The sequence below is a fragment of the Gavialis gangeticus genome, unplaced genomic scaffold (assembly GCF_001723915.1).
Source record: "Gavialis gangeticus isolate Ggan-Ray unplaced genomic scaffold, GavGan_comp1, whole genome shotgun sequence".
Taxonomy (NCBI): Eukaryota; Metazoa; Chordata; order Crocodylia; family Gavialidae; genus Gavialis; species Gavialis gangeticus.
Genome location: NW_017728995.1, coordinates 65,831,243 through 65,848,080, shown reverse-complemented (window position 1 = coordinate 65,848,080; position 16,838 = coordinate 65,831,243). Strand labels below are relative to the sequence as shown.

Genomic DNA, 16,838 nt, shown 5'->3' with positions numbered 1-16,838 from the left:
ATGTCTGGGAAATTCAGGTCCCCCATGACTACCACATCCCTAGCTTTTACTACCTCAGTGAGCTGACCCAAGAATTCCTGGTCAAGCTCCTCTGCTTGGGTAGGGGGTCTATAGTAGACTCCCACCAATAGGTCCCTTTCCCCTCTTCTGCCTTGAACCCTAACCCAAAGCACCTCAGAGTGCTTCTCCCCTGACTCCGTACTAATTAGCGAGGACGTGTAGTCCTCCTTGATATAGAGTGCCACTCCTCCCCCACTTTAGATCATCAGATTACGTTCACTGTAAGAGAACAAACCTCCTGTAACAGATCCTCTACAGAATGGTTGAATCGATCCACAAATTCATCGATCAGCTGGCTGTGGGCTATGTCAACTCTGTTCTGAATGGTGTATTCTTCACTGCACAGGATGCTATAGGTTTTGCTGCAAGCTTCTAGAACATCTGATTCTATATGTTTCTCCACAACAAACTTAATCTGTTTCAACAAGGCATCCAGATGCTGTAGATCAGAAAGGAAAGTCAGTTTTCACAATACCTAAACAATGAAACTCAAGCCATTTGTTAAGCATCAACTAAAACAGGATAAGACTACTAAATACTATTTCAGATGGAGCCACAATACTACAGCAGTGGTGTATCACTACTCGTTAGCCACTTGACAGCAACCAGAGCTCCTGCAGACCAGTGTACCATACCTTTTCCATTCTGCCTGTACTGTAGATTTCCAGGTCAAAATACTGGGGGATTTGCAGAAGGTTTGCTACTTTCTCTGCATCAGCGGAATACTACAGATTATTGAAATAAAAGAAAACAAAACAAAAGAAAAAGAGGAAGAAAAATCACTGTGTTACAGAACTAAGAAGTTATTTATGTAGCTGGATGTATACACATACCCACACATGGGCAGATCCATGGTCTTGTAAAGGGGAGTGTGGAAGCAGTGACCTGCATGGCAGGGATGGTTGCACCCTCTGCTTTTCTGGCCCCCAACTCCAGGACAGGCAGATTGAGCCACAGAAGAAACAGCAGGGGACTTTTTTTTCCAAGTCTCTCAAGCGGGTAAAAATCTCTTCTTCCTACCTTCTCCTCTCCACTAACCCCTGCCCACCACTGCTGCTGTCCCCAGCTGGTCTCGGGGAAGGGGTTTGGAACTTCAGAGCTGCTCCTACCCTGCTGAAGCCAGGATGAACATGGAACCAGGCTGAGCTAGGAACAGTAGCAAGAGTGGGTAGTTTCCCTTCCCTTGCCCCTGCTCCTGGATTGGCAGGGAACACCAAGGAGACTGGGCAGGGAGGAGTGATCTGCTCACTGCTGCTGCTGACCCAGGCTGAGTCCAACTCCATGGGGAGTCCAGCTGGGGTGGGCAGAAGTGGCTCTGAACCTTTACCCCTGTCCCCGGGACAGCTAGAGACAGCAGTAGTGGTGGGCAAAAAAGGTGGGATATGGAAGATGAGCACAGAGGAGCAGGGAGGGAGGAATTCTTACTTGCTCTGAGGATTTAAAAAAAAAGTCCCTGGCTGCTACTCTCATACTGTGGTCAACTGAAAAGGGAGTACACATCCATGCTACTGCACCCCCTTGGATCTGCCCCAGTATACACACACACCTGTACATATATACACATACAAACACATGCACACTAGATATATACACAGATATATACTGTATTTACTCACATATGACACAGCCCTCCACCCCTAAAATAGCTACCGGAAATTGGGGTGAATGTCTTAAGCAAGGAAATGAGGGGAGCAGAGCATCTGATCGTGCAGAAACTGAACAGCCCAGCCCCTCTTTAAGCCAAGTGAGAAGCCAAAGGTGCCTGGCGATCAACTGAGGACCCAGCTGGCTTGAGTAGAGGGGCTGGGCATTTCAGCTCCAACAGAACTGGGCCCTCGGCTGTCTTGACAGGTGCTGCTAGCTGTCCACCTGAATCAAACAGGGGCCTGGCAGTTTACATTAAGCCACTGGTACTTGCTGAGTCAGCAAAAGGCCCAATCTGGCTGATACTGAACTTTCTGGCCCCATTCAAGACTAACTGGAAACCAGTGTCCTGCAGTTGGGGGGGTCAACACAACAGTTACAGATGCGTAGTTCCCCCTTGCTGTGGCTGCCTCCTTTTCAATGCAAAAATGTTTATCATTATCAGTATTTTCAAGGAAAGATCTTTTTTCCCCTCATCCCACCTTCCAAAAATCAAGATGCATGTCTTATTCTAGGTGCGTGGTAAGCAAGAAAATGTCATAAATATCTGTAGAAATGCTAGTGCTAACCATACCTTTGAGAGTAACATAGGAAGTGCAATAATGAAATGTTCAGTCAACTTATTTCTGTCATCTATCTGAGTTTTCCTTTCTTTTGCAGTTAACACCTGTAAACGAAGAGAAGACTGTTACAAAATACTGAAATGTCTTAATGTCCTTAATCCATAGGTAAACTGAAAGGTCAAGTTCTCTTATGTGGTTGTCAATTCAAAATGAAAACCATTGTAGGCATTTTTAAAGAAAGGAACAGAAAAGGAAAAGCACCGCAGATGAAATATGTGCGAATGTGGGGACAATATATCCTATGAATATCAGTTACCAAACAGGAAAAATACTTTTCTTCCATTATGATACTGTCTCTGCATGTTTTGGGGCTGAATCCTGGTATAAATGAAGTCTATGGAAGTTTCGTTAGTACTTTCAACTGAATGAAGTTTTGCCCCTCCAAGATTAACCAGTAACAAGCTTGTTTAACAGTTTAATTAAAAGAAAAAGGTGCTTAATACGAACTTCCAGAAACTGAATCATATCCTTGGTTCAAAAAAGGAATGCAACTCTGACAGACTGTAAGCATTCAATCCAGGTAACTTCCCTGTACGTTTTGACCATGGAAATGTTATGTAGGTAGGCTGCAGGGCTGCCACTACAGAGGCCATGAATCAGCTGGTTGCTGAATAATGTCTTTGTATTCTATGAATAAAGTCTTTGGAGCCATGATCCATGGAAGCCTGCAATATGCTTCCGGGCCTGGCAGAAAAGACAGAGACCAGGAAGAACGCTTTCAAAGACAAAGAAAAGCATAATAGAGAAGGATAACCAAGGGTATTCCAGTTTGATAAGGACTATGTTTCTTTAGGGCAAAACTTCTAGACTGCACGCTAGAAGTTGACTTAAAAAGAGGCTGAAGAAACTGCTTCACAAGAGGGTGAGTATGCTATTGGAAACATGTTTCTATTTCAGCTCACAAATTGTAAGCATGGAAGGCTTATGAGAATAACAGGACAAGACCCACCTCACCCAGCAACTGTCAGAGATGTATGCAACTAGCTGCCCAGACTCCCCAATCCAAATGAAAGGAAGGAGAGGCTAAACAATGTCTAAGAGGGTACTGTAAAACAGATTTAAACAAAAGAGGTTCTTGAATAAGCAGGAGGAATCTGGAACACATTTATGCCTGGATGATCGATAAAGTGAATACACCTTCATATGTAGTGTCAGGATGGGATCCAGAACATCCTTGGGGGTAAAGAAAAACCAAGAGATGCTTATTTCCATGGTAGCAATTGCAATTTCTGCACCAACTGGCAAGGCAGCACTAAGGGAACAAATTAATCAGATGACAACTTACTGCAACCATCACCTTGGACCTTCATCCCGTGCTACTCACACAGATGGATCAAGCACGATAATTCTGAAGCCCCTCTAGTCACTTTTTCAAGTGTGGCTGCCACTGTATTTTGGAATCAGCTGGCCATATGGCTATGCCCAAATCTAATGAGAGAGGCCACAAGGGCATTCTGGAACCTGGGGCTAAAAACAGATGAGCAGTTTGATTCAGATTTGAGCCTTCTGTCTCGCAGCACACCCCAGACCTTACAGAAGGACAAGCCCATTGTCCCAAATTAAGTACAATACCTGTGAAATACCCTGGTTAACTCTTTGAAGTTAATAGCCATTTAAACCTTGTGAGTAAATGACCATCCTGTACCTGTTTTGATGAGAGTCAAATCTAAGACTAATCATCCCTGAATTAAACTGGTTGTCTTTTATTTTGGGTGATGTAAATACACAGGACTATGCACAGGAGATGGCTGCCATTCTTGATCACCTTGATATAAATTAGGTCACCTAATAGCAATGCTTCTAGGAGAAAGTATGTCATCCAGGCAGCTGACCTTGTGCCACTGCATGGCAACCACAAGATTGAGTTTGGGCAAAAAACTTGATTAAGAGCAAAAATTACAGAACAAATTGTCCATGACCAGTTCACCCAGTCTGTTCCACTTAGGGGAAGGTGCAGTATTCAGGTCCTGGGCAGAACCTCTTGTCAATATTATCCAAATGATTGAAAGGTAAATAGCAGTAGAAGTATCCCAACTGCATCCCAACCCCAGAGCTGAAGTACCTATAAGTGGGGTGCAAGAAAAGCCAAATTGGGAATTCTGCTCAACCATTCCTGTCACATCCGCAGACAAGCCAAGTTCTACAGTCCTTAGGTCATGGAAACCAGAGTCTAGATCAGACAAGTCCCTTCTAACTGCAGCCAGTTGGATGCATGATCTGGGTGCCGGAAGTCAGGCAGGGGTCCAACAGACACTATACAAAAAAGTATCCATCTTGGGCTAGGGCAAGAATGGAAACCAACAAAAAACTGTTACTGGTTTCTCCTGCAAACAGCCTGGCTTATTAGAAGAGCTTTCCCATGCACGGATCAAACACAGGCACTCATATGCTGGTGCTCGTCCTATGCCCTAGAATAGTCTGGTCCAAGTGAACAGTATGGAAACTGGGTGTTCGTAGATTGTGGTTCTGAGCCATGCTTGCACCCAAAAAAGCCAATGTCTAGGAAAACGTGGCTCTTCTCCAATAGGATAACCAACGTTCCTGTTGTGGCAGCGGTCAGATTTGCTACTGTTGGCAAGCTGGAATAATTAGAAGAAATAAATACCCAGCTGCAAATGCCCTCTGTTTTTGCCTAGTATAAATTTCTGTACTTAGCCCTGGACATTCCTCTCAGGATTCCTAGGAAGAGAAAGAAATGGACCCAGATTACTGGCCATTATTTTTAAGCAGGAATTTGAAGGATGCACTGATATCTGTGTATCCTGCTCAGACCATTAATTAGTGGCACTCAGGGGTGTCCTGAGGGCAGCAATGGGCCCTCTCCCCTGGTGGATTTGAGATGACAGGCACTGATTTGACAGTTTCTTTGACAAAAACAGATGTACAGGTATGGTGTACTGGAGCACCTGGCATCCCACCTAGGCTGGCAGTATCCAGAGACTACTGTGTCACAGCAAAGCTGCTGAACTGAAAGGGGAGAGGGCAGAGGGGAGAGGGTGGAGAACTGGTTACATCAGGGCAGGTAAAGGCTAGTGAGCTTCTGCTCTAAGAAGAAAACTCTTTATCCTGGAAAAAGGACTTGTAGATTGAATGAAAGCCATGATACTCCAACAGCACAGGTAAGCTGTAGCATAGCTGCACTCAGATGACAGATGAGCAGAGCTCTCTATGCAAATATGTCAAAGCACTGAAATGATCAGTTATGGCATATAAACACCCTTATCCCAGCTTTTAAATGTCTCCAGAAGAATAATATATACATATCTATGAAAATATCTCATCTGTCTTTACAAATCAGGTATTTGAGAACTTACTCATAATCACATGGTAATAGCATGGCAACCTATTTTGGATTTAAGTTAGATCTTTACTCTAAAATATATGTTTTTGAAATGCTTGTTTTTGAGATCATTGCAAAATTGATGTAATGTATCTCACCCTTAAATTACTGCTACATTCTCACATCCTTCCCTTTAGCTTATTGAACTTCTCTTTTGTTTCAGCATTTTTGTTATTTCTTTTTTATTATTAACAATTTCATACCTGAATGCTGGGGGGTTGGGGAACCCACAGGGAATGTCACCATGTGTGACTGCCAAGGAGCTGTGATGTGAAACATCAATCTGAGTTTCTTAAATTAACTTTTAAAGCGAGATTCATTGATAGGTTCTGTCCAAATTGTACCCACTGCTCCTTTTGGCATTGACACACAGTTTTTGGTACTGCTCCTTGTGCTGTGAGCTGGCTGGGCACACTGGGTAAGCAGAAATCCTAAAATTTTACTCTGCAAATATCCATAGCTAGAAGGTGACAGGCATCAGAGGAGGAAGACAACTCTCCCAAATTGTAGTTGAATAGCTAAGTGGTTAGGACTCTCAACTAGGAAACCCAGGCTCCAGGCTCTCTCACCCAGTGGCCATGATCCTGCATCTCTGAAACACTCAGCATCGTGCTCTAACCACCAAGCTCTCCTTCTGAATCTGACCCTAGGCAGTCAAGACAGGGAGTATGAGGGGCCAACAGACAAAAGGACGTGATAAAGGCTGTGGGGCTCAGTGAGAGGTTTGTTGCTCAGAAAAAGAGCAGCTGTGGGCAGAGTTGATGTTTACCAGGCATGATTTAGATGTCTATGGATAAGGGAAGTCATTTTGCTTCGTCTATGTGCTCTCTAAGACAGCAAGCTGTTCTGATTTCTAAGGTAGGCAAAAACCCTGTATTTCAAAAAGTGCAATTTTCAATGGTAAACTTATGTGAAATGGGAGAAATTCCTCTCTCACTCCATTACAATGGACTAAAATCTGCTACTTAGGAAACCCTTACTTTGCTTGGATTTAATTGCAGTATCAGATGAAGCTGCAAGATCTATTTTTAAAAACTGTTAATAGTGATATAGATTCCTGTTATATTAAGCCAAGGAATATCAGTCTAATCAGCACCGGCACAGCAGACAGTAATGATCTATTTCTGTTGCATTTGCTGTACTACTGCTAACTGACTTGATATAACTAAAGCCCTTGGCAGATGATACACTTGAGTGTAATTAACAGTGTGATCAAACAAGGAATTAGCCAAGAAGTTACTACACAAAATATATGTAACAATTTTGTGGCCGTTTCCCATCATGCCAGCTGATCGGCACTGCCAGCCTTGAAGAGCTCCAAAGTTCTCCGGAGGCTGGGAGTGCCCATCAGTTGACTGGGCCTCCCAGAATCAGAGCCACACTGGAGTGAAGGGCTGTACAAACTCCAGATGTTGGGAACATTGATCAGCTGACTGCCACTCCAAGCTGGGTGCACCGGGCACTCAGCTTGCTAATTGCTGGTGCAGAGGGGGCCCAGGGTTATGATCCTGGGCACTGTCTGCACTGGCAATAGGGTATGATTTGGATCTCATCCCCAGTCCCACAGTCATGCCTGCTGCCATACATATGTAGCGTGGCAGGAGGTGGCGACTCTTGGGACTATGGATCAGAAGCCACCATGCCTTTAACTGAATGACTGCCTGGGGCCTAAGTAACACAGTTACACCACTGTTAATGATTTTATTTGTCTGCATACTTTTAAAATCAGGGAATGACACTTTCTTCTAGGAATATTTTAATACTTTCATCTTCTGCCACTTCTCACCAAAAATCTGAGAAGGTGAGATACCACAGGGCCAGATCCTCTTCCACCGATTATTAAGACAGAAGGCAGGACACCTTAGATCCTAACTGGTTCTGAGAGGCATAAGCTTTTGCAGACTAGAACCTACTGACTTCGTCACTTAGGCACCCAAGTGCCTGTTCCACCAGAGTCCCTAGAAAATCATTAACGTATCTATGCTTGTTAAGCAGTACCATCTTAGCTGTAAGACTAAGTAGCAAAAAGGCAGTGAAGAGGCACTCCATAGCTTTTGCATTAACGTTTTTTTTAGAGACGTAAGCAGAGTAGAATACGATCACACTTAGATGCCTAACAGGAGGAGCAGGAGCTGGCCCCATGTCCAAAAATCAGAATAAAGTGATTTTCTGAGGCAGCCATTTTACACTATTTAGATCAGGAAAACAAAACAAATTAAAAAAATTCAAACATGTTCAGATTTATAATTTCTATTACTTTCCTCCAAAATTATTTGAACTGAAAGAGAACTAGGTGGTTACAAAAATCCAACAAAGAGGCTCTGCCATGTTAACAGTGGCGCTATGATGCCCCCAGATTACACACACACACACACACACACACACACACACAAGATTTCATACCAATGCCACAATTTGAACTATTTTAATCATACTCACTCTCTTGCCAGTGCCCCTGCCCACTGGAGGATGTGCTTCAGCAGCTTGTCGAATTGTACACACCATGAGCTCAATGAGGGCACTCTCCTGCCGGTCAGACATTGCTGTGAGGAAAAAATAAATAGTGAAGTTAATTTGATGAAGTCCATTAAAGTTAACATAATGAAGGTGATTATATGAATGTGACAGTAGCATGTGGGAAGCTAGCCAATAGGTATCAGTTTAAAAAATATTTATATTATTCAGGAACCAAAGATCCAATTTCAAAATGACTTATTTTCAAAATTGCTGTTTTTGATTTATAGTCTGCCCTAACCACTAGCCCATTCAGGAAAAAATAGCTGGGTCATCCTGCTCTTGTCAGACAGGTGCCTTCCCCAATGACACCGAATCCCAACAGAGTGTCTTTCTTTTTAATAAGTTGGAGCAGCGTGAATCATGAGTTAATGGAAGAGTGTTAGACTGTCCATAACTCTGTCCATACACAGAATGGGGGAGGGAGACATGGGTCTCCATAGTGTGGAACTGGACTGGCTTCTGAGAAAGAATGTCTAAGTTTGTCTAAATTTATCTCAACTACATAGTTGGTCCAAAACAGCTATCATGCTAAGAAATCCTAGACTACTTGCAGAGAGAATGAGAAGACTGAAAGATAGCCTTACAGATGGAACAGGATCACCTCTCCTTAAAGTGGTGCCTAAGTTTGTGACAAACCACCAGGTAAGTTACAGGTGCCTTAGAGGCAAAACAGGATTCAGGCCCTTATTCCCAGTTGAAACTTCACTGGCGTAAACTTTCGTCCTTTGAATCTTGTTATGCAAGTATCTGCTGAATCAGGGCTGTCCAACTTTGGTGCAGCCAGGGGCCACATACCATACAGTATAAACACTGCAGGGGTGTCTCCTCTCATCCCAGATTCTTTCCCACCATATGGGCTGGGCCACAGGTACACAGACCTCCATCCCCTACTGTACAGGCTGAATGGGTAGTGCTGACAGCACATGGCCCTCCTGCCTCCCCACCACGTGGATGGTGCTATCAACACACAGCCCTCCATTCCCTGGGTGGGTTGCACTGCCAGCATGCAACTCCCCCACCTCTTCATGCTGCGCCATCAGCATATGCCCCCCCTTCACCCCGGGCTTCGTGGCTGGTCCAAGCCTGTGTTATGTCATAACTAATAAGTCACAGCTGTAATGAAATCACTGAGGTTAGTTTTCATTTGCTGTAGTATCTGAGTCAAAGCCAAACTTGGCAAGAAAGCTTAGACTGATAAAACTGAGGTCAGAACAGACTAAAACTTGTCTTTTGGGGTATAAGCAAGTACTCAAAATATACTGCCTTCTCCACTTCAACTGGAAGTATATGTCTAGGTCCAAATCCTAGGCCACCTAAGTATCTGCTGCTACTAGCCCCTAAGTATGCAACAAGAGCACTCTACTGGTTCACATTCAGCTTACGGTCTACTTCAGTGATTCTCAACCAGGGTGCTGTAGTACCTTGGGGTGCCTTGAGATCCTTTCAAGCATGCCATGGACTGCCCCACAATGTTAGCACTGTTAGGTGTGGAAACATGATTAACAAGATAAACCCAGAGGGTTCAAATAAGTATCTGTAGTGTTACAAATATTCTGACCTGTTGTGATCTTTCTGAGCTCTTTACAACAGAAAAATAGCTCTATTATTTTTCTTTATTAAAAAATGAGTGAAAAGTAAGAGCTGGAAGTTTTTCCAAGGGGTGTCTCAAGCCTAATCCAAGGTGCCTTGGGTCTCAAAAGGTTGAGAACCACCTGTCTACTGTAGCCCCCAGGTCCTTCTCTGCAGTACTTCTGCCTAAGCACTCATTCCCCAGTGTGTAATTGTACATATGATTAATCCATCCTAAGTGCAGGACTTTGTACTTGTTCTTGCTGAATCTCATCTGATTGATTGCAGACCATTTCTCCAGTCTATCCGGTTCCTTCTGGATCCTAGTTCTATTCTCCAAATTACCTGCAACTCCACCCAACTTGGTGTCATCTGCAGATTTGCTAAGTGTTCCCTTGACCCCATTGTCTAAATCATTAACAAAGACATTAAGCAATACTGGACCCAGGACACGCTCTTGGGAGTTGGAATTGATACCGTCTCCAAACTAGAAATTAAAACATTGATGACTATATACGCATGACAGATAGCAGTCAGAGCATACCAGTTGTCAAACTGTTTAACCATTTTCAAAGGTTTCTACAGGCATAATGGTAGAGGTAAGTTTTCAAATGGTATTTGGAGCACCCAAATCTGACAGCTGGTTATGGGCATCAGTTCCAAAGCCAGACTGCCTGACAGCCATACCTCTAAGATCAAAAGAAGTGAGCATGCAATGACTGGCTATCTGAATTTGCAGTATTTGGCTTTGGGGAAACCATCAAAGCATTTTTCAGTTCAAACTGGAACTTGCTGAGAAAGCTACTTTTCAAAGTGCTGTACTTACACACAGACTGGCAAACACTAGCTTGAAAGCATCTCAGGAAATTCAAAAGATAGTATAAGATGCCATATTTTGCTACTGATTCTTTCACTACAAAGCTCCTCAAGGAAGGAAAGCCAATAGTGAACCTAGTGAAGAACTATTAAATTCCGCTAAAAACAACTTCACCCTGCCCAAAATGTTATCACAACTTTGCATATAAAAGAGGACGAAGTGACACTATCTTATTTGCATAAGGAGCCATCTCCAGGTACTTCAGAAGAGCTGCCTTGGCCTTCTAAAGACTATAAGTAAAGAAAATGACAGAAGACAATCTCAGTAAATTGTGGTAAATTGAGATCTTTTTGGAGGTCTTGTGGGGGAGACACATCTTGGTGGGGAGGGGGGCAGTTGCACTCCCTTTAATTTCTGCTCCGCTCAAACTTTAACAGCAACTGCCTGGCAGCAACAGCAGCATTTCTATTCAGGCAGCACTGAGGGAGCTGTGTCAAAATCCAGTTGAGTTCTGATCCAGTGGAACAAAATGGATATAGCTGGCATCAGCGAAGAGTTTTGCTAGTTTTGATCATAAGTCCCATGAACCTTAAGCCTTTAAAGATTTTTATGCTGGTTTCCAAATGGGGTTGAAGGAAGCTACAGACCCTTCAGGCACTATTCTCTGTGCAGTGATATGGGAGAGCAAATCTCAGAGCTAAATAATGCATGGTCTGCTTTAAGGCCCTGAGAGAGCAGCTGGCAGATGCCCGATGAGGGCAGCCATTTTGGATTCAGGGCTGTCCATATAAACAGGGCATTTTGCTGCTGGAGGCCAGGCAACAACACTGCCTGGCTGCAAGGCCGCTGGTATCATCTGGAGGTAAGGGAGGAGTTGTAGGGTGGTCAGGAGGCTCCTGGTCCTGGGCATGACCTAAAACTGCACCCTGCTGGGAGTGGGTGGCCTGGTGGGGCTCCCAGTGGCGCAGGAGCCCCCAGGAAATGCCAAGCCAGTTACCAACCCAGTGAAAGGCAGGTTGGGGCACCTTAACCTCAGTTCCTACCTTTGGGTGGGTCAAGTGACAAGGGAGGTAGAGGGGGCCAGGCACGGCCATGGCCACCTGAGCCCACCCGAGGGAAGCTCTGAGACCACAAGTAGAGGGGGTAGTGTGGAGCCCCGAGTAGAGGGCTGAGGGCCTAGTACATATACAAACCCAGAGTGTTACCTGAAAGGGGCCCAAGCGTACTTAGATCTGGTTGGGTAATTGGCTGGCCACTACCCTGGTGAGAGTCGTGGGAGAGGCCCAACAGACAGTACGTCGGCCACCCAAGGACCAGACTAGCTAAGCCTATGGCCAAAGGGTGCCCGCTCCAAGAGGGAGCAAGGCAGCATAAGTTGCTGACCCGAGAAAGAGACCCTGTGAGAGAGGGTGGAGTGAATGAGAGGCGGGCGTTATGACTGTGCGTGTGACTGAGGCCTGGCGGCGTGGCTTAAGCCTGCTCCGGCTGTAGACTAGGGACACTGTAACATCTGGATGCCATCTGTGAGGCTTGGGCCACAGTGTAGGGAAGGTACAGAGCCGCAGACACCCCAGGATGTAGTAACGGGCAGCCTCCCGCCTTATTTAACAGCATATTATTATTCCAACAAAGTGTGGCAGGCAAGACAGGTGGGCGGCATGCCCAGAGGCAGGTGGGGGTAGCTGTGGGTAGCAGGGATACCTACTTTGCCACAGTCCTGTCTGAGATGAAAATTAATCTGCACTGAAAATGCATCTTACTCATCCTGAAAAACAGAGACCTTCTACATGGAAAACAAAAACTGACATTTACTGGATCAGATTATAGGTCCACATTGCCCAGTATCCTGTCACAGTGGCAACAAGTGGATGCTGAAAGGGTGAGCAAACTGTAGACCCAAATTCTTTGTTATGATATCCTGCACACAGTTTTCTACTCATCCCCAAATTTCTTCTGTTCTTTCTTCTCGTCTGCCTGATCCTACTAGCTGGGTGCCTACAAGGGGAGGAACAGATAGTCTGGCTGCCTGTGGACCTGGCAAAATGGCACCCCATTTTATTTTGGTGGCAGGGAGGATGAATGGTGGCTATGGATGCAATGGAAAAAGAGTAAGAGCAGATGAGGATCTGGTCCTACAAACATAAGGGGTATTACCCCGGACTACTACATGCATATTTTTAGCAGAACAACCTGGACTATAATATTCCAATACATCTTAAACTTATGGGAGGAAAATACATCTCTACTATCATAGCCTTGCTGTTAAATCAGACACAGAAGATCTGGTTTGGAGGACTTTCTGCTATTTTTTGAGAAAAGAAATTGACCAGAAAAACGTTTTTCTTTCCTCTTTTCATGAGGCACATCCTCTGATCCTCTATGCATGGAAAGCACCTAGCAGTAAAGAGAATACCAAAAAAGAGGGGAAATATATTACAGGGAGTTAAAAAAATTATAGTGTAAGTAGAGATGTTAGCACTATCTACCCTTAGAGGTTATTTAATACTATTATAAGCCCCCATTTCCTGTTGCTGGTAGCTCTGTCACAGTACAATTTACAGTAAAATTGCCCATGCTTGATCTCTGCCTTAGGCATAAGATTATTTAAAAGTTTTATTAAAAATGGTTTCAGCATTTCAGGTAGTTTTGCTATTGCCACAAAATTTCCACAGCTACTTTAAGAATGCTAGTTAGCACCTCCAGAGTTTGGACAATAACTTGTCAAAGGAATACATGCAAGGACAAAAATGCACCTTTTATTGTTCCTTGGAAAATCAACGCAAATCTGGCCAAGTTATAAGCCTCTGACAATGGCCCTCTGTATATACTAAAACTAAATTCCAGACAGGATAAAATACCAAACCACCCCTCAATGACAGATAGCTTTATAGTATTTCACAGTCTGCTCTCTCTCCTTGCAAAGACCCTGCACACTGAAATGGCTATGCAAAAGAAATCAAACCAAATTCTTGAGTAATATCCGAGATCAGAAAAGGCATCAGCTCCTGCCAGAGCTGCCCTTGCTGTAAATGAAAGCATATTGTACTCTCCCCCATCAGTTCACTTGTTTTTTTTCAGTAGGTGCTTGGGAGAAAACTCCTTGAAGAAGGCCAGGAATGGTGGGAAAGGTGTGGAAATTAATGTAACAAATATAGGGAATAGTCTAGCATACACTGGGATTCCCAAAGACAGAATATCAGCCTTTTCTGCAAGCATGTGCAAAAGCCTATGGTTAGTTACTGACTGCATTACTCAGGAAATCCACCATATTGTCACCAAGTTCCTTGTCTCATAATCAGTGCATCAGTCAATAATAGGGCCTTTGGTAAGGCTGGATAACTTGGTGACACTCCCTCTTCCAAAGATTTAGGCACCCTGAGCTTGGAGGAGTGATATACCTCTTCTTTTTATGGAGAGATGTCTCTCTGTACTTGGGCACTTGTGTTGGGAATGCAGGTGCTGGCTCCATTGACAATGTGGCTGGCACTCAAGCTGGTGCTGTGGCCTACACCAGAGGTCAGCAACCATACAACCTGCAGGCCAGATCCAGATGTCAAATGCCTTGAAGCAACTAGAATCAGCCTATAGCATGTAAGGGAAAAAGCAACATGCTCTAGCCACAGCAGCAGAGGAGGCATCCTCAGGTTTCCATTGCCTGCAACATTCAGTTTATTCTTTTTGCCGCAGCAGAGGCAACATCCTGTGGGTCCTAGTGCCTATCTTTTTTTCCTCTATTCTCTTTGCAGCCTCTGATCACTGGGGAGGTGCAAGCGTGCAGTCTGAGGAGAGGGCTGAGTTGTGAACCATGGCTTGTGGTAGCAAATGTTGCCAACCCCTGGCCTATACTACGTCTTTTGGCACCAATGCTGAAATGGTGGCCAGGTTTGGTGTTGAGAGCAGAAGCTAGTGTTGATAGGCACAATACACTTCTTTCAGTTGCAAATCTTTAAGCATGCCATCTGTTTGAAGGGGCACTTGATGTAAACATGGACTCAAAGCATAGTGTCTCCCAGGCACTCTGGCCTCCAATCCATTCCTTGTAGCCACAACCCAAGGGTCCAGTCAAAAGGAAACTAAACACCAACTGACCTGTTTCAAACTCAAAGTCTTAAACCCCATTTTGGGACCCTATACAGCTGCCAAACCTTACCCCAAGTAGCTGGCCCCCCCACCCCTCCCTGCTTCCTAAGGACCTTCTTGGGTATGCAGCTTGTATTCTAGCAGCTTGTGCTGTCAGGCACCCCTCTCTCTGCAGAGGTGAGGGCCAGACTGACTGCTCTGGCTCAGGAACCGGGGTTTATATTCCCTGAGCCCCACCCCAGCCGCAGCTCAATGAGCAGGTTGCACTCACCTGCTGCTGTCTTCCAGCTCTACATTCTCCCTATGACTGCTTTGCTCCGGAGCAGCCACCTATAGCTTTGGGGCTCCTGCCTTTCTATTTCTTCAGTCACTTCCTTGGTGGCAGCTGGCCCTTGCTCAGCTGCCCTTTCCTTCTGAAAGTGATAGGGGCCTTTGCCCCCTATTACAGATCCATGGCTGTCTCCATGAGCCTCAGACCCTGATAAACCACCACCACAAATAAACTCCTGACACAGCAGGCCTCAAATGTCTTTCAATTTCAATTATGTGCAGTAACTTCAGTCTTTCTTGTACTAACATTAATAATTAATGGGATGTCAGTGCCAATCTGGAGGAGCATATCAGTTCTAGGCACAGCGTGAAATCTGTCAGACTAAAAATAGCTCATTGTCAACTCTTGTGTAGTGCTGGTGCTTCTTCAGAAGGCAATCATCCTTGGAAAAAGCCTGCTTCACATGGATACAAGAAAGCAAACAGAAATAAGCACTTTCAGAGCTTGCAAAAACCGATGAATGGATGCGAATTTTTGCATTTAACTCAACACTAGCAAATGTCTTTACTGTCAAAGTAGAACCGCAGAATCATAGGAAAGTAGGGCTGGAACTCATTCATTTGCAACTCCAAATGTGGCAACTGGTCTGACCTTGAGGAGCAAGACCGTCTAGCCAGGAACTTCCAGGTTTTAATTCCAGGAGGAGCTCCGGCATGCCCCAGTCAAAATCTGCAGCCTTGGCTCCATCCCAATGCTTCTGAGGAAAGTTACACCCCACCCGCAACACACAACAACAGGAGGAGGAAAAATCCTTTCTGGCCCCAAGTGGCAACCACCAACCCCAGATGCATGGGAAATACTCACACTAGGGCACAGACATAGCTACTCCTAGATCATCCCTGACCAATGCTTATCCAACCTCTTCTTGAACACATCCAGTGATGAACATCCATAGCTTCCCTAGTCAATCTATTCCACTGCCAGGTTTTCCTGATATCCAATCTAAACCTCCTTTGCTACAACTCCAAACCCACTGGTTCATGTCCTACTCTTCAGCAAGAAAGAAAAAGTGTTCTACCTCTTCTTTATGGCAGCCTGTCAGACATTTAAAGACTGCTATCACGTCCTATTTTAACTCTTTTCTACATACCAAGCATTCCTATTTCATTTAATCTCCCCTTGAATGACTTGCCTTCCAAGCTCTTTATCATTCTTGTAGCCTATTCATGGACCCTCTCCAATTTGTTAATGAGAAGGTCATGAGGGACTTTGTCAAAAGTCTTGCTGAAGTCCAGATACACTGTACCATTCACCCAACTTCAACAGATCATTGATTGATTGAGTTGTTTTGCAGTCTTGCATATCGTAACACCAGACTTTGTGGATCCCTTTTTATAACAAGAGAGAAAGGTAATTAGCCATTAGGACTCTGCAAAGCTTCAGTCCCCGATTTGATTTAGCCTGATTCGGTGGCTTAATCTCCGAATCCAAATCGAATCAGAAGACCCTTTAATCTCCCCAAATCAAATCAGAACCCTCTGAATCAATTTGGAGAGATTCAGTGATTCAGACACAGACAGCTTTAAAATGTTTTTTCTACATACCTCTAGGTACCAGGCAGTAGGCCTGTACAAAGCGGCTAGTATTCACTTTGGATTCGGCCGATTTGGGGGACAGCGATTCGATTCGATGATTCAAATCACTGTCCTGATTTGATTAGGCCGAATCTCCAAATCAGCCAGGCCAGGCCCACTCCCTGCCCTTTTCCCAGTCCAGCAATGGCCACCCCAGCTCCTAGCACGTGGGGGGTGGGGGGGAAAGCCCCGGTTCAGCAGGTGCTGCCAGGCAGGAGGCGATCCCCACTGCCCCCCACTGCATGGGAGGGCTCTGCAATGAGACCCCAACCCCCCCCCCCGG

The 16,838-nt window shown here is 44.8% G+C and overlaps 1 protein-coding gene across 1 annotated transcript in view; it reads right to left on the bottom strand.

The window, feature by feature from the left end:
- Positions 1–16,838, bottom strand: part of STAG1 (stromal antigen 1) — a 295,978-nt gene that overhangs the window by 66,522 nt on the left and 212,618 nt on the right. Inside the window, exons 15-18 of the mRNA XM_019503764.1 lie at positions 8,107–8,210; positions 2,279–2,371; positions 696–785; positions 296–499 (exon numbers count right to left, since the gene is read on the bottom strand). Of these exons, the coding sequence (XP_019359309.1) occupies positions 296–499; positions 696–785; positions 2,279–2,371; positions 8,107–8,210 (491 nt within the window). The remainder of the gene's footprint in view (positions 1–295; positions 500–695; positions 786–2,278; positions 2,372–8,106; positions 8,211–16,838) is intronic.